The sequence below is a fragment of the Ochotona curzoniae genome, unplaced genomic scaffold, assembly GCF_017591425.1.
Source record: "Ochotona curzoniae isolate NIBS_2020 unplaced genomic scaffold, NIBS_Ocur_1.0 contig_4501, whole genome shotgun sequence".
NCBI classification, from domain to species: domain Eukaryota; kingdom Metazoa; phylum Chordata; class Mammalia; order Lagomorpha; family Ochotonidae; genus Ochotona; species Ochotona curzoniae.
Window position 1 is genome coordinate 10,385,574 of NW_024466307.1, and position 17,545 is coordinate 10,403,118.

The 17,545-nt window shown below is 50.8% G+C and overlaps 1 protein-coding gene across 1 annotated transcript in view; it reads left to right on the forward strand.

The window, feature by feature from the left end:
- RHOBTB3 (Rho related BTB domain containing 3) overlaps positions 1 to 13,403 on the forward strand; it is a 32,405-nt gene extending 19,002 nt beyond the window's left edge. Inside the window, exons 8-12 of the mRNA XM_040985863.1 lie at positions 1,610 to 1,730; positions 5,214 to 5,387; positions 6,349 to 6,515; positions 7,654 to 7,750; positions 12,099 to 13,403. Coding sequence (XP_040841797.1) covers positions 1,610 to 1,730; positions 5,214 to 5,387; positions 6,349 to 6,515; positions 7,654 to 7,750; positions 12,099 to 12,214 — 675 coding nt within the window. The 3' untranslated portion in view covers positions 12,215 to 13,403. The remainder of the gene's footprint in view (positions 1 to 1,609; positions 1,731 to 5,213; positions 5,388 to 6,348; positions 6,516 to 7,653; positions 7,751 to 12,098) is intronic.
- The last annotated feature ends 4,142 nt before the right edge of the window (positions 13,404 to 17,545 follow it).

Below are 17,545 nucleotides of genomic sequence, written 5' to 3' on the forward strand. Positions count from 1 at the left end.
ATGATGTAGTAGGTTTCATATTCTAAGCATCTCTGCCTGAATATGATGTTGTTGCGGCTTGTCTTAATATGTCCACTGCATACAAATTAGGACAAGTACAAAGGAAACAAAATTGGGCAGAGGTGTAGGAAATGGAGGCTGGTGCTGGACTGCTGGGGTACCAGCAAGATGGTCATCTGAAAAGCCCAGGAAAGGACAGGCAGGGGCTGGCCTGTGGTGCAGTGGGTGGAGCTGTCGCTATGATGCAGGTCTCCTGTATGAACGTGGGTTCAAGACCTGGCTGCCCTGCTTCTGATCTGGCTTCCTGCTAATGTGCCTGGGAGGGCAGCGGAGAATGGTCCAAGTGCTTGGGCCGCTGACAGTCACCTAGGAGACCTTGTTCCTGGCTCCTGACTTCAGCCAGGCCCAGACCCAGCTGGTGTAGCCATTTAGGGAAGGGAACCAGTAGGTAGAGACCTCTGTGTGTGTTACATCTGCCTGTATGCCTGTCTGTCTGCTTATCTATTTCTACCTCTTCCTTTCTCTCTGTAACTCTGCCTTTCAAATACAATACATTTTTAAAAGAAGTATATTCGGGTGGGAGAGAGACAGGTGTTATTCATTTTGAAAAGTATTAGTTTGGTTTTGCCTTTGTTGTTGGAAAGACAGAGTGCAGAGAGAGAGAGAGAGAGAGGAGGAAATACGGAATCTTGTGTCTTCTGGTTCATTCTCCCAAATGCCCACAGCAGCAGGGACTGGGCCGGGCCAACATCAGGAGTGGGAACTCCATCTCAGGTGGGTGGTAGGAGCCTAAACCCTGGAGCCATCGTCTGCTTTTCCAGGCCCGTTAGTAGGAAAATGGATCAGAAGCGGCATAGCTGGAGCTGAGACGGGCTACAGGCGGCCGAGGCTGTGGCTTCACCCACTGCAGCAAAGCACCTGATCCCGAGAGGTGGTTTAGAGATGCTCACTCCTTTAGAATATGTTGAGCCAGTCAGCAGCAGGAGGGCATGGCATGAGAAGGGAAGATGTGTTTTCTTCTTGATTACAGATGATGTTGCTCTCTGTGCAGTTTCCTTTAAAATGGGTTTTATTTGAAAGGAAGAGCGAGATCTTCCAATTGCTACCGCTGGTGACTATAGCAGCGAGGGCTGGGCCAGACCCAAGCCAGGAAGCCATAACTCAGTCCAGGTCTGCATGCGGGTGGCAGGGACCCAGGTAGCTGAGCTGTTATCTGCTGCTTCCCGGGCAACCACATGGGAACCGGACTAGCTGGGACTGCAAGCACGCGCTCAGACGTGGGGTGCAGGCTCACGAGCAGTGACCTCACCTGTCCCCTGCGTGCTTTTCTGTGATGGACAGAGTAGCTTGTATGTGCAGACATGGGTTGTTAGGCGTTTGTCTGAGGTTGACTAGTCATTCCAGCTGCTCACTGGAGGGTGGAGTGTTCACTCAGACCCTCCTGCCTGCCGGCCATGAGTAGCTCTTGGGCATCTTAGCAGCTGAGTGAGTCAGTGTGAAAGCTGGTCAGAGAGGCCTCAGAGCAGGAAAGCTTTATTATTCCTTTAGACTCCGAGTCCTCAGAGCAGCCCCTGGGTACATTACCATCGTGTTTCTGTTTTTCTGCTAGATTAATTGTCTACGGAACTGCAAAACCTACCAAGCCAAGAAGCCTCTGTGGTTCTACAACACTTCCCTCAAGTTTTTCCTCAACAAACCGATGCTCGCTGACGTGGTCTTTGAAATACAAGGTATGGCTCCGCATTCCTGCCCGTCATTGCTTCATTCCAGCCTGTTGTGCTCACTCTTTCCGCTTGGACCATCTGGGACACAGGAACGACTTCTCTGTTCGGGGACATTCATTACTACTACCCAGATCTCACATCAGATCTTTCAGGGACATGAACTGTAAGAAAACAAGTTGACATTGCCCTTAGCATCATCCGCTCGAACTATGGGCTGCGTTTACTTGGAGGTACCATTGACGGATGTGACCTCAGAGACATCATTATGCAGTGTGCTTGTGTTGTATCTGTATGGTTCTGGTTCTTAATCTCCCTCTGAAACCAGTTCCCTGAAAGCCACGTGACTTCTGACTTCTAGTATTCAACTTGCTCTCCACTAGTTTGGGCACAGGGAGTCTTGGGTCGGGGCTGTGCCCAGCCGGCATCAGGCACCCATGGATCCTGCCACGTTTAGTTTTCGCTGTACTCTGAATGCCATCACCGGAGTGCCAGAGAGCGGCTGCTTATCTCTGGGTGGGGAGCAGGGGGGCGGTGCTGCCCCCCCCCCCGTTTCTTCCCAAGCATCGTCTTCTCACTGGGGTAGATACACACAGTGTTAAAAATGACCTGTCAGAGACCGTCAGTTCGGTTCCAGATCAATCAAGGAGAACTTTGGAAGACAGCTCTCAAGAGAGGGAGGTGCAAGTCTCTAAGTGTTGAATGGATTGCACTATTCTCTGTCTCCAGCAAGATTGGCTTTGCTTTTGACTTTGCTCACCTGCCAAGAGAGTAAGTTGGAGACTTTCCAAAGTTCCCTCTGATAAGCTGTTGTCAGTACAGAGCAGAATGAGCCTGGTACACTGAAATGGCACAGCTGGGGTGACCTTGACTTGTATTTTTATGTGAGAAGAAAGTGAACAGAGGCGCGTCTAAGGAAGGAACAATCAGGATATAGGCAGTTGTTGCCTTGAGTGACAGCTCGCTGGAGCTGCAGATCTACGAACAAAAGGTAGACAGGCCTGTGTTTATGAAAGTCACATAAGACTCACATAACCTCATGCCCAGAATGGTCCCATTTCGGGGAAAATCCATGTTGTCCATGAAGCCCGCTCTCTTTGGTTCCGTTTGTATTGGGAAGAGCAGGCTTCTGTAGGAAACAAGCCGGGGGCTGGGGGTCAGAGCACACTGTGCGCATTGCGGGACAGTCAGGGGAGGGGGGAGGACGGAAGAAAAAGAAAAATCCCTCGGCGACAACCACTAGTAGATTTTGGTGTGCTTGCTTGCTTGGGCAGATCCTTCTTTAAAAATATTCCAGGCCGTCAGCAGCAAGAGTTGACGTGGGATATAAAACCCTGGCACGGTGTATAATTCTTATCATTGGTGGATATCATATTACCATCCCTCAGAATTTGTTTGGGTTTTGTTTTTCAAGTTGCTATGGAAGTTCTAAAATTAATCTTGAAAACTCTTTATGTGGTATAGAGAAATAGGTGCTGAGCCATGCAGTACAGCAGTGGGTGAAGACACCACGTGTGGTACCGGCACCCCGTATGGGGATCCAGCTCTCTGCCGTTGTTCCTAAGGAAACGGCAGAAGATGTCCCACGTGCCTGGGCCCCTGCACCCAGGTGGGAGACACGGAAGAGATGCCTGGCTTCCGGCTAGCCCCGCCGAGGGGAGCGAGCCAGGCAGATGCAAAATGACCTCTGTCTCTCCTCTCTGTGTAACTCTGCCTCCCGAATAAGTAGATTAAAAATAAAAGGAAGGAAAGATAGGTGTTTTCTTTGAGACTTGAATTTGTGTTACAGGAGAATTCCTCTTATAAAATGATACTGCTTTCCTGTCCACTTGTGTAGTGCATAGTCTGACCCTTCCTCGGTTGCACAGTTGTCTTCCCTTGGGATGAAACAAAACACAATTGTAGATGCTTGCTGTTTTGAAATCTGGGATGCATGATGAACGCAGCAGGGCTGGCGTAGAACTATGAAATGTTGGAGTGTTCAGTGAAAACCAAGATCTTTGATAATCTCTCTTAATTGATTAGAAGACTTAGCAGTTCTTTTCCTTAAAATAAGTCATCATTATAATATCAGATACATTAACAAGATGTTCGATTGATACCAGAAAGAGGGTGAGAGATTGTTATCCATCTCTCTCCAAATGCCTGCCGAGGCCTGGGGTTCACCCAGTCCTGGCGAATGGTAAGGATCCCGAGACGTGGGCGCCACCTGCTGCTTCCAAGCTGGAGTCAGGAGCCAGAGCTGAGGCCATGGGATACAGGATGCCAGCATCCCAGCTGGTGACTTAACCATTGCCCCACAGCCAGGGCTGGGGCCTGGCCATGACATTTTCAAAGAGCAGGCATATCTTATGCCTGGAAAATCAGCATCTTCTCCCCGGTTCTTGCCCTGCATGCTAACGCGTTTGTGTCCCTCTGGCATGTGGAAAATGCAGTATGAATGTCACTAGCAGCTATGTGCTGGCTCCACAGTGGAACAATGGTGATGCCAGAGCAGCAGACAGAAGGGAGAAGCAGAAGTGGACATTTCCCTAACTCAACTGTTATATGATTTTCCACTCTAAACCCATGCCGGAAATGGGCACAGAAGCGAGCAGGCTCTGATGTGTGCTTGCCAGCTCTTGCCCTGGCATGGTCCACGGGGATTGCTGTCTCAGCTGTTAGTCACTTTGTACCACAGCCACTGTCCCCAAGTGACCACATACCCATCTCGTCAAGCCACGCTGCTTGCTTTTTATTTTCTTTCTACAAATATTTTAATGATACCCTGTTTACTTTTATGTTCTTGAAGCCTTAAAATTATACTAAGTATATGCAATTATGAGGATATTACAGAAAGTTCATGGAAAAATGAAATTTAAAAGATAACGTTGGCGCAGGTGTCAGGACCAGCAGTGAAGAGGCTGGTTGCAAAACCTCCCTCTGCTGTGGGAGTGCCTGGGTTGGAGTTGCAGCTCTGCCACTAGCCCTCCGTGTCCCTCCCACCTGCCGCTGGGTCACAGCATCCCACCCGTGACTGCCAGCTTGTGCCTGCTCATCCTTGTGACGCCCTGCCAGCCCTACACAGCCGTGCTGCCTGGATGTCAGGTGGACGCAAGATTGCCTGGGGCATGGGGCTGTGGAAACTGTCCCGTATCCCCAGATGCTGTCTTGGTACAGTGGGGCGGGGCCTGGAGGGCCCCCCACGCCCAGAGTCACTTTGCCCTAGGGAACTCCGTGTAGGTCGTAGGCCACGATGTCCTGACCAATCAAAGGGGAGCGCGCGGGCTCTTCCCCGGAGCAGGTGTTTCTTTGGGGGTCGGGACAGCACGCTGGGCAGTGCCCCAGTGTCTGCTGCAGTGCCATGCCCACCGCCATGTGTGAGGGGCTGGTCATGTTAGGGTTCTGTCTGGTGCTGGTGCCCCCACGCTGTGCCTCGCCGGAAGGACCTGTGATACCAGACTGCCAGGTTGTCTCACCTGCAGCTGTTTGTCCCTTTTATGCCCACTGCAGGTACGACGGTGCCCGCCCACAGGGCCATCCTGGTGGCACGCTGTGAGGTGATGGCTGCCATGTTCAATGGTAACTACATGGAAGCCAAGAGCGTCCTGATCCCTGTTTACGGCGTTTCCAAGGAGACGTTCCTGTCGTTCCTAGAGTACCTGTACACAGACGCGTGCTGCCCAGGTGAGCGCCGGCCTGCCCGGCCTGCTGCCTGTCCTTGCGGTAGCTGTCCGTGAGGTCGGCTTCCATTCATGCCTGCTCAGAGCGGCCATCCTGCCCAGGCCAAGCCGCCATCGCTGGAGTCTGGTCGGTGTGCATTGGGTCATTGGGAGACCCGTGACTGGGAGCCCGGGAGGGAGACCCCACGCCCCAGTTGGTGACTGTGGGCACCCTGGAAGTGGAGGCGTCTGCTTTGATTGCTTGTTGACGTGTGTTACACACAAGCTTCTCAGGAACTTTTCCTAAGACGTGGCAGCCCAGTGCAGTGCACTGAATTCCTTCCAAACTCCCTGACCCAGGACTGTGTTTGACTGGGAGCCATAGATGGGAGCCCGGGGTTGGGGGTCCTCCACGAAGAAACGCAGGAACCCCCCGGGCCAGGCGTGGAAGGGAGGCACGGAAGGCCCTGTGATTGGGTTCCACACTGTGATGGCCACCAGGTGGCGCCCCCCACGCGTGCAAGCTGCCTAGCTCAGGCGCCTGAGCAGGTAAGAGAAGGCAGCGTCCTTCTGGGTTCCAGTGCAGGCTCCAGCCCCCATCGCAGCTCTTCCTGCTGATGTGCACAGCCTGGGTCAATGCCGCCCACTGAGGGAGAACTGGGTACAGATGCCCCTAGCTCCCCTTGCAGCCGGGTTCAGCCCATAGCGTTGCAGGCATCTGGGGAGTGAACCAGCAGATGAAGAATTTCTGTCTCCATGCCCTGCCCCCCGGCCACACCACACCGCCCTTTTTTCTGCCTCCCAGCTTACTAGACTGAAGACCTAGGCGGGGTGAGAGCTTGAGGCGGTGGTGCTCGGGAGGCAGGGGTTTTTTTCTCCCCAGGCCTCCTGCTGTGTGCTGGCTGCCCCGCTCTGCACGCCTTCTGCTGGCTGACTATGGCTCTCCTCACGCTCTCGCCCCTGTCTGCTTGCCCCCCACCCGGCAGCTGGCATCTTCCAGGCCATGTGTCTACTCATCTGTGCCGAGATGTACCAGGTGTCCCGGCTGCAGCACATCTGCGAGCTCTTCATCATCACGCAGCTGCAGAGCATGCCCAGCCGCGAGCTGGCCTCCATGAACCTCGACATCGTGGACCTGCTCAAGAAGGCCAAGGTGAGGGGCCCTCCCGGGCTGGCGACCACAAGCACAAAATCCCAAGGAAATTTTCCAATTCTTTTTATTTGTTCATGTGTCTACTTATTTATTTTGACATAACATTATTTAATTGACGTTATAGGCAACATCTTAGTGACCCTGGTACATACATGTCAGCCAAATAAAAAGTAAGGAGGCCGCAGCCCGGCAGGCAGACAGGCAAGGGCTGTATGCCAGTAAGAGGCTCATTTTTACTCATATACTTGTATGCTTCCTATCAGCGTGTTGGGTAAATATTTAAGACCAAATGTGACAAAACACTGTGTTTGCAGCAGAAAGTGACAGGTGTAGGCGTTTCTTCCTTCCCCCTTCTGCTGTCACCTCCTCGCCCCTCCTCTTTTGGCACATTAGGTCCCTCGAGTGAAGGAGATGCAGGGGGGTCTTTGCAGTCCCTAAGGAGGTAGGCTGCACTGACGTGAAATGTCTCCGCCTAGTGGTGACGCCCCCAACCGGCAGTGGCGCTGCTCTGGCTCCCGTGGGCATCATAGGGTCTTAAGTTCACCCCAAAGGAATGGGAAGTGACAGGGTTGGTGCGTGTGCCCACACAGACGGACACGGTTGGCTAGGCTCGGCTGGTCCTTCCTTCGGCGTGCCTGCACTGTGTGGACACACTGCAGTTCTGGTGGTGGAGCAGGTGTGGGGGCATGTCATTAACCCTTGCAAAACACCATCGAGAGGCCTGAGTCACTGCGTGCAGAATGTGGCTTGGCAGGATCTGCGGGAGACCCTGCACTTCTGGGCTTCCCAGTCAGCGCCTCTTTCTGTTTCTGAACTGGGATGTGCCTCATTCTAGGGGACAGACAGACGAGGTTTGCACGGTGATTGTGGGCAACGGCAGTGCCGAGGCCCTAGGGCCTGCAGCTGACAGGAGGCTAGCCAGCTCTGGGGAGCAGCTAGGCATGCTCTGTGGAGGTCTGCTTCCCAACCCCGCATGCAGGCGCAGTGGCGCGTGCATGCGGGCGCCTGCGCTTCTGTGGATGGGGCTTCCTCCCCGACCGGGCAGTTGCACTGTGACATGTTAGTGAGGGTCCCTTCTGCCCAGCCCGGCTCCTGACGGGAAGGGGCCATGCAGTGTCTCCCATTGCTTCTCTTGCAGTTCCACCACTCGGACTGCCTTTCTGCCTGGCTGCTTCATTTCATCGCCACCAACTACCTCATCTTCAGCCAGAAGCCTGAATTTCAGGATCTTTCAGGTACACTGCCTGTCTCTCTTCTGGAAAAAACAAACAGAAGACACCTGGATGTTCTTGGCTGTTGTTGCATATGTTTCTTGGTAGAAATGATCGTTTTAACAAAATGAGCAGAGTCCATGTAATCCGTCCTTTTCAATTATGCAGTGTGGTAACTCAGGACTTTAACTTACAGCCAGCTTGTGTTCTAGTGTTAAGCTGCACTGTGTTACACAGGAAGTTTTCTAATGACTGTGCTATAGCAGCTATCCATATTTAAATGTTATTTTTTAAATCAGAAATAGATAAGGTGGCCAAGTATGTCTTCAGGTGGCATTAGTTTGTGGTAAATGAGATCTTGGTTTTGACTCTCTGAGCCAGAAGCAAAGTTTAAACAGTATAGGTTTTTAAAACTTTTTTTTTCTTATAAGGGAATTTAACTGCTGTTATTTGTAATGTATGGTTTTATTGTACTGAGTACGTAGTTGAGTATAAATGTGTCCGAGTCCATTGCATTACACTGAAATAACAGCTTGTGCTGAACAGAGCGCGGGGCGCCAACAGCGGAGAGTCCGTGGAAAATGTCTGTCGCCCACCGTGTGCCCCCAGGAAGACAGGTGGCCCCTCCTCGGGGTCGGCTTTCTGGGCTCTCGGGAAGGGGCGTGGTCTCATGGGGGCGCCCGAGCCCCCCCGAAAGGCAGCGTGTCCTGGCAGAGGCGCCGTTGACTGACACGCAGGTGGAGCTCTTTGTGCATACATTTACAATATGTACCTCCATTTGGTGTCATGTGTTACATATTAGTTTGCATCTTTCTGTGGGGTACGGGAGAAGGCTGGCTAGTTGGCTGGCTGCCAGAGCTCAAGTGCAATAACTTTTCTGGTTGGTTCTTTTTTTTCCCCACATAAGATGTATTTATTCAGAAGGTGGAGAGGCAAGGAGAGAGAAAGGGAGAGAACTTCCACCTGCTGGTTGACGTACCAAATGGCTGTGATAGTCCGGGCTCGGTTAGGCCAAAGCCGCGGGCCCAGAACTCCATCCGGGTCTCCCACGAAGGTGGGCAGGGACCCAGGCCATCTTGTGTTGCTTTCCCAGATGCATTCATGGGAAGCTGGACCGGAAGGGGAGCAGCCAGGATGCAGTCACTCCTTTATGGGATGCCAGCACCCCAAGCAGCAGCTCAGGCTGTTGTGCCACAACACCATGCACTCTTCATGTTTTATCCCGCCCAAGGTGTTTACCTGCCTGTACTGGCCAGGGAACTCTGGACTTCATCCTCATACAAGCTGGCCCGTTTCTTCCTACCCTGGGCCTGCGGCCAAGGCCGAGTGTATGGAGAGGTGGACACTGACCTTTGCTCCCACAGAAGGGGGTGCCGGGGAGACCTGGGCTGACTGCCCCAAAGCCAGAGAAGTTCAAGTGCCAGGTGTTGCAGAAGCAGGGACGGGGCTGACAGCAGTAGATCTGGTTGGCTGTTGGGCACACCAGCCAGCTGCTTTTGTATCATCATGGGATGGCATAGGCTTTTGTTTCTTGAACATTTAAAGCATACAAAGCTATGGAATTCAGAACTTCCGTGGATTCCGGGTGTCGTTGCCGTCAGCCGTGAGGGTCTGGCCCGAAACAGGGTGGGTTTGTGACACTGCAGCCTCTCTGTATGGCCAGCTTCTAGAATTTTTCCAGTAGCGCACTTGCTGCCCTGACACCCATTCCCTGGGCCTGAGGCAGGGCATCCTTCTCCGGACCAGCAAACGAGCCTGCAGGTACAGTCGCCATGACGTGTGAGTCGGTGCAGTGACCCCTGTTTCCACCGGCTCAGCCACGCGGGGGGGGGTGTCCTCCAGTGTTGGTGGCTCCCAGGCCCAGTGTTAATTAAACATGATACATTGGGGAGGGGGGGCAATGGACCAAACAGAAACAAAACAAAACAGATGTAGGGGAATGAACTTGAAAGAAAAGACAAGTCAGAGAAACAGGAATTAAAAAAAAACCTAAAGGAGAACAAATCCAAAGTGGCATTCCCACCCAACAGTAGGCAGAGACAGTGGTTCCAGGGGGACTGTGTTCAGAGACAAAGTAACAGGATGGCCGATGGGCCAGCTAGAGCAGGAGGGAGGGGCCTGTTGAATATGTGCAGAGTTTAAGTTTTGCAAGTTGAGCAGTTCTGGATGTTGGTCAGAGAAGAATATGAATGTGTCTAACAGCACTGACCTGTCTGCTTAAAGCTGAATCAGACAGCAAGTTGTATGCTGTATTGTATGCTATCACAGTTGAAAAATCAGTGAACGAATAAGTTTTACCTGAAGTTAAAAAATATGATTGGTCGTGGCAACAGCAACAATTACACAAACAAATGAAAAGACAAAGTTAAGGAAATCTACCAGGAAGGCAAAACATTTGATGGGAAAGAGTAAGTTTTTAAAGAGATTGGAGTTTCGGGGGCCGGTGCAGTGGTGTAGCACACTGATACTCCACGTGTGGCTCCAACATCCTATATGGCTGCCAGTTCGAGTCCCAGCTGCTCCGCTTTCAGTCCAGCTGCTTACTACTGCTCTGGGGAAAGCAGCAGAGGATGGCCCAATGTGTGGGCCCCTGGACCCACGTGGAGGACCTAGAAGAGGCTCCTCGCTCTGGGCTGTGAACCAGCAGATGGAAGATTTCTCTCTCTGACTTTCAAGTAAGAGTAAATGAATTTTTTAAAACAGAAAGAACTTAGAGCCTCAGACTCAGAGGTGCGGTATCTAACAGAAGTTCATATAATTAAGAAAGAAAGGGAGGGAAGGAAGAAGGAAAGGAGAGAGGGAGAGCAGCTGGTTTCCAAAGAAGGAACTGAGTCAGCAAATCTATAGGGCTTTCCAAGTGCTTGGCTTTTTATTGAGTGCACAAGGTGCATCTTTAGTACAGGTAAGAAAAAAAAACAAAAACCTTTGGTGCCAGCACTCCGTATGGGCACTGCTTCTAGCCCCAGATGCTCTACTGCTGATCCAGCACCCTGCTGTGGCCTGGGAGCGCAGTGGAGGACGGCCCATTGGCTTGGGATCTTGCCACCCACATGGGAGACCCAGAAGAAGCTCCTGGCTGCTGGCTCCGGATCGACTCAGTTCTGGCTACTGCGGCCACTTGGGGAATGAACAAACTGGATGATAGATCTCTCTGTGTGTCTTCTCTCTTTAACTCTGCTTGTTAAACAAAAATAAGATAAATCTTTAAAAAGAAAGGAAAAAAGCCTGCAAAACCACAGGCCATGCAGCAAAGCCTGTGAGTGAGTGACAGTGGATTCCCAACAAGCTTGGAGGCCAGCAAGCAGCCGGCAGTGGCTCCCACAGATCAGGGAGGCTATACCAGGTTACCCCAGTATATTCATCTGGGGACTTTATACCAAATTATACACCCATGCTCATGATAAAGCCATTTCATCACAAACAGAGTTGGAAAATATTTGTTAGTTGTCTGTGTTTTAGAAAGCCTTGAGAGATTACGCCTCGCTGAAACTAGAGAGCAGGTTGAGCGAGGGGTCCGGAGTTCAGGAAAGGAGGGCCCCAGCACGGAGGCAGGAGGCAGGTGCAGGGAGCTGGAGGGTGCAGGGATCCCACCAGAAGGCGGGCTCCAGAGCAGAAGCACAGCGAGCTGAGGAGCAAGACTGACTGGGAACAGATCAGAGAGCGGGGAGCACTGGGCATCCCTCGGGGGCACCTGGGGCCATCTCGTGTGGGGTCCCAGTTTCCTGCCAGTATGGCCCCTGGGAGACAGCAGTGATGGCCGGAGAAATTGCCTTCCTACCACCCACAGGAGGGAGCTGGATGGAATTCCTGGTTCCTGACTGCTTGTCGCTGGCTGTGGAGGCTGCAGCAGCAGGTGGAAGCGCTTTCTGCGTCTCAGTGTCTCAAATAGATGAAGTAAATACAAATTAGAAGAAAAAAAAAGACTTTGGAAGATTGAGTTGACTACAAAGAAAACTCAATGGAAATAACTAGTCAGTTACCAGCAGGAAAAGTCGTTTTCTTGAGCAAGAAAAAGAAAATAATCAACCACCACTTGATGAGTCAGTGACGAGTGAATATAATTGTTCATCACAGCATCAAGCCTGTTGACTGATTTCATCAAAATTATGCTGGATGATTTTGAAGTGGTGGTGGGTGTAGCAGCTTAGATCTCACACAAAGGAGTCTCCAGAATGTTCTTGTAAATCCGTATTGTGAAAACACTGCTTAGATTCTTTTTTTTTTTTCTTTGCAGCAATGCAAACTTCTCTTTTCATTGCATTTTCCACCAGCTGTTTGAAGTGCCCCCATATTGAATGGAAAGAGGGGGGGTTCACATTTTCATGCAAAAATGAAATATATCCCACTAACATTCTTCTGCTTACAATTTCAGTGGAAGAGCGCAGTTTTGTGGAAAAGCACAGATGGCCGTCGAATCTGTACTTGAAGCAGCTTGCGGAATACAGGAAGTATATTCACTCCCGGAAGTGTCGCTGCCTGATAATGTAACCGGGAGTTTTTTTTTTTTTTTTTTTTTTTACTTTTATTACTGTTAGGAAAAATGGGAACCCACTGAATTCCTGAAAATTCTTACCACGGAAACTAGTGCAGGTGTCCAAAACAAAAATTGCAGAGCTCAGTGCATCTACTAGTTCTCTTTGGAAAAAGAAAAAAAAAAATGATTGTGATCTAAAAGGGAACAGACTGTGCTTAGGGTAGACGCGGCTAAGGCTTCCCAAGCAGCTGTCCATAGGATAACCTGCTTCCCTTAGGGTAACCTGCTGCTCCCCCTCCCAGCTAAGAATTCGTTCTGCCTTTTCTAACTGTCGCATAGGGCTCATTTCAGAAACGCTATCCTATCAGGTTAATTGCTCTATTTAAAAGAAGGATCGTTGCAAGACTCAGCATAACTGAGACTCGTCGAGCCACAGGTGATTTCCAGGGTTTGGAATGTGAAATGTTCGAGTAATCGTCCCGACAATTGTGCATCTCACCCGGACAGGCCAGCCGAATCACCCGCGTGCTCCCAGGGCCGGGGACGAGGCGGGAACCCCGTGCAGGGCTGGCTTGATCAGTGTGCAGCCTGTGGGATCGGGACCGCTCGAGGCCGCACACTTGCTGCAACTCTTGTCACCGGCATTTCAGCATGTTCGTGTTTGAAAAAGGGCCCTCTCCCCCTGCTCCCGCCACCTTCTATGCATCTCTCGGCAGGAAATATTCCATATTTTCTTGTCCCAAGATTGTTTTCCCCTAAAAGTAGGAAAGGGGCCGAGATCAAGGGAAGGTGCCCCCCCTCGGGAACTTCCGCCACCATCAGGGGCAAGAGAAGCATGTGTTGTGTTGTCTTATTTTGAAAATGCTCACAGTCGCTGCTCCATCATGGGTGGACCACAAGGCAAAGGCGCTTTTTAGAGAATGTGCTATGGAAGACTCCAGACTTTTCAAGTATGTTTGCTTACGATTTGGATGTCAGTGGGTTGAATGGTTTTTTGAGCATCACAGTTATTCAATGCGGAATGGCATGAAGCTGTGTTGCAAGGTGGCACAGAAAAAAGAGAGGCTAAAATCAGAGATGTGTTACATGTACAGAGTGGCAGTGGGTAGAGGGCAGTATTCTAGTTTCTCCCAAATCTCCTATATTCAGAAATCATGCTATCAGAAGCCAAGACAGCTAGAGACGGAAATACAGGTTGTTTTCATCTGTAATTCAATATGGAAATGTATTTTTAATTCCCACTGACTTGAAGACATATAGGTTGTCCAGCTTTTCACAGTGTGCGTTAAAAGTTTAATCTTCCAGTATTAGGATCCCATACCCAGTTAGCCTTCCTGTGTATACTGACACTGCTGGAGTTAAACAACGAAGAATCGCCTAGAGCTGTATTCCAGGAGATCTGAGTTTAATCAGCTGTTAGAGAGTACTGGATTGCCTTTTGCTTTTTATGTATTTTAGTGACTTGAGTTAACCAACTGTTGGCAACTCCCATTTGGCTCGCATTAGCTTCGGGAAGATGTACCTACCCATGGTAGTTTCCTAGAACTCCAGTCCCATTCAAGAACTTGGCAAAAGGCAATGCTGGCCATTTGCTCTCTCCACAGCACCTGTTTTCCCCATCTGTATTACAGCATTTGCAGTTCTCAATCAGTCACTCTGACTCTAGGGAATACAAAGCAAAATGTTTTGTAGCAGCAGAGCAAAACATTTTCCTGAAGACATTATGTCATTCTGCTGGAAGGGGACAGTTCTTCCCAGCTGGAAGATGATGCTGTGTGGGCACAGGTGGCCGCTGTGATGCCCGGTCCCCTCCACCTGCGTGAGTGCCTCCAGCCAGCAGTCACCGCTGGCCAGGGCTAGTTGGACCACTTGGCTTGGCCGGCGGGGGTTTAAACCCATGTGGATGGGTGTTGCTTCAGTCCCTTCGAATTAACTTGATTTAAAATAACAAATTTAAAAATATTTACAAGTGGAACGACAAATGCTGGTTTAGAGTTTTGGGGTTTTTTGTAATTGAACCATGACTTTGTGAAGGATGTGTGCTTTCTGCAGATCTCTGCTCTGATTATTTCTCAGCCATTTGTGCTGCGAAAGAGACCGAGGCAGAACGCAGGCCTCTTCCCTCTGGGCCAGCTCTCCCTGTTGAACCCTTTGTATCCATCTGATTATGCCATGTTCCCATCACGGGAGACCTGATTTGTAATCTGGAACTTTCACTGTCCTAACTGGAATGAGCTCTGTCCAAGCCAGCACGAAGGCTTCACACAGCTAGCAGCAGAAGACGGCGAGAGAATCGGCTGAATTGTTCTTCCAAGACAATGAAAGGCAATGTCATCTTAGAAACTACACTACAGTGACACAGCTTATTAGACAAAAAAAAAAAAAAAGGTCCTTCAAGGGTACTTTATTTTATTTAAAATGTCTGTTTAATTCAACCTTTAATAATTTTGGAAAGGGTATGTATGTATTTTAATATAGCCTGACCCAAATTTGTATGTTTTTAGCTTTTAGTATTTAACATTTTGTAACAAATAAACCTTTCTTAAAACAGGTTTAAAGGAAGTGTTCTGTGGTTATTTTGCCTTGGCCATGGAAATGCTGAAATGATCGGAGGAATACTGTCGCCTTTCTCAAGCATAAGTACATTCACATAATTTCCATTGTGTGTAAAATATTAGAATGTTCATATTGGAGATGGCTCATGTGATGAGTTAAATTATGTTACCCTTAGTCCATCAGGGTTCTTCATAGCAAAATTACTCCCTTTATTTAGGAAAAAAGAAATTATTGCAAAGTCAGATATACAGAGAGGAAGATTTACTTCTCAAGTGTCTGCAGTGGCCGGAGCTGAGCCGATCCGAAGCCTGGAGCCAGGAGTCTCCTCTGAGTCTCCCACACATGAGTACAGATTCCCAAGGCCTTGGGCCATCCTCTGCTGCTTTCCCAGGCCACAACCAGGGAGCTGGATGGGAAGCTGGGCTGGAGGGATTAGAACCCATGCCCACAGGGGATCCTGGTGCGTGCAAGGCGAGGACTTGAGCAGATATGTTACTGCGCTGGGCCAAGAAAAAAAATTTTTAAAGATTGATATATTTATTTGAATAAAAACTTACAGAGAAGAGAGAGAGAGAGATCTGCTAACTGCTGCTTTACTCACCAGGTGGCCACACTGGCCAGGACTGGGCCAGGTCTTAAACAGGAGCTTCATTCGGGTCTTCCACATGGGTGGCTGAGGCCCAGGCCATCAACAAGCAGGGAGCTGGGTCAGCCATGGACCATCATCAGGACAAGAAGTGACCGGCACCGCAGAGGGTGAGCTTTCCCCACAGTGCAACAACACAGGGCCCTGGAAGAACATTTTGATAGTTATTTGAGAGGTAAAAAGACAGAGCTGTCCTCTCCCAGGGTGCTTGGGGCCAGTTCATGCCGAAGCTGGAGGCTGGGAACCCAACCCAGGTGTGCACCTGGCAGCAGGGACCCAATGATGCGAGCTGGGCTGAAACTGGGAGCAGAACCAGGACCGCAGGCACTGAGTCGACTCTCCAGCACAGGAACCCGGAGGCCAAACGCCTGCCCCGCTCTGGTAATTGTTTATGGAAGTAAGGCCACTGCCAAGAGTGTGAAGTGCTAAAGCCACTCCGCCTAATGGAGGGATAAGAATCTGAAGCTCCCGCAAGGGCTTAGGGGCCCACGTGGGAGGGGAGAGGCCAGACAGCAGCGACCAGGCCGATTACACACCACGGCAAGCGTGTGTTGGGCGTTCGGACTGCCCTGCGCCAAAAATAAACGTCTTTTCCATTTTAACACGAACAGTTTGGAGTATCCTTAGTAAGGGAGTTGTCAGCAGGCTTTCTAAGCTCCTCAGGGACCTCATCTCAAGTTACACTCCCAAGGAGGGAGTGGTGGCGCCCTCTGGGGGTGGTTCCTGTTATTTCAAGACCTGTGGGTGAGGGTTCGGTTCCACCGGCTCTGAGGATTAGCAGCTCCGCAGCAGCTAGGGGGCCACGGAGGGAACCACGGCTCATGTTGCAAGTGCTATGATACCTGAGTGTGCTCGATGCCACACACAGCTCCTACAACCGCAAACACCAGGCCATACGAGGAGTTACAAAGGGGCTGTGGCTGGAGTCCAGGGGATCTCTACTGCCCGGGAAAACCCTGCTCCTTGTATGTGAGAAGGCACGTCCCCTTCCACTATATCTCCCACAGACCTTCAAGCACCGTGCAGAGATAGGCCACTCCAAGGGACCCAGCACTCAGCTAGAGCGTGTTCCGGTGATGTCTCCATTTAACATTTGCCACGTGTGCTTGCAATTCCCCACTCGATCCTGAATTCCTCCTCAACCCAGGTACCAACTGCCACCAACCCAAATCTGAACAAGGCACACAACCTTCCTGGAAGAAACCCCTGCTGCTCTGGCTGGGCCTTGGCGGTCATCGCTGCCAGCAAGCCAGCTCTGTCCTTTGTCCCTGGCCGCTCCCCTGCAGGCAGAGCAGGGTGCCCTCTGCTGTACCCTGGGATGCCCGTCAGATAGGCTGCAAGCTGTCCATATGCCTTGGGCTTCTCCTCCGCCTTGGGTTGTATGGCTCCTGCATGCTCACACTCCTGGATACCCTGCATCACGCATGGCATTCCTGTCCTTCCAGGAGGTGTGCTGCTAGGCCCTGCCGCTCCTGGGCCCAGCATTCCTACCACTTCCACCATCTGTACAACCTTTGCACCCTGGACTCAAGTCCCTCTCCTGTCTGCCTGGAAGTTTCTCTAGCTCCCCATCCCACCTCTATTTTTCTGCTAGCACTTCACAACTATTGGACTAAAAGACAAAGTCCTTCCCCTAACCCTGCTGCTGGAGCAGCCAGGGAAGACCTGAGAATTCTGTCTCTCTCTCAAGATGTTTTTATTGGAAAGGCAAATTTATAGAGAGAAGGAGACAAAGATCCTATATCCACTGGTTCACAGGAGCTGAGCTTCTGAGCTAAGCCAATCCAAAGCCTGGAACCAGAAGCTTCTTCTGGGGCTCCCACAGGAATGCAGGAGTCCAAGGACCTAAGCTATCCTATGCCACTCCCCTGCCTGGCCACAAACAGGAACTGGATGGGAAGTGGAGCAGCCAGGACTAGAACTGGCACCCATATGGGACATTGGCACTGCAAGTCAAAGAACTAACTTGTTGAGCCACTCCGCTGGCCCCTGAGGTTTCTCTTGACCAAGAGGTGGTGGCTGGACCCCCTGCAACCCTCCCCTCCTGCCTTTGTTCACTGTCTCCTCCTGGGTGCAGGGTGGCTCAGGGCTCCCACTGGGCACACTAGGTCTTTGGCTCGCTGCTCAGCTGATGGGGCAAGGC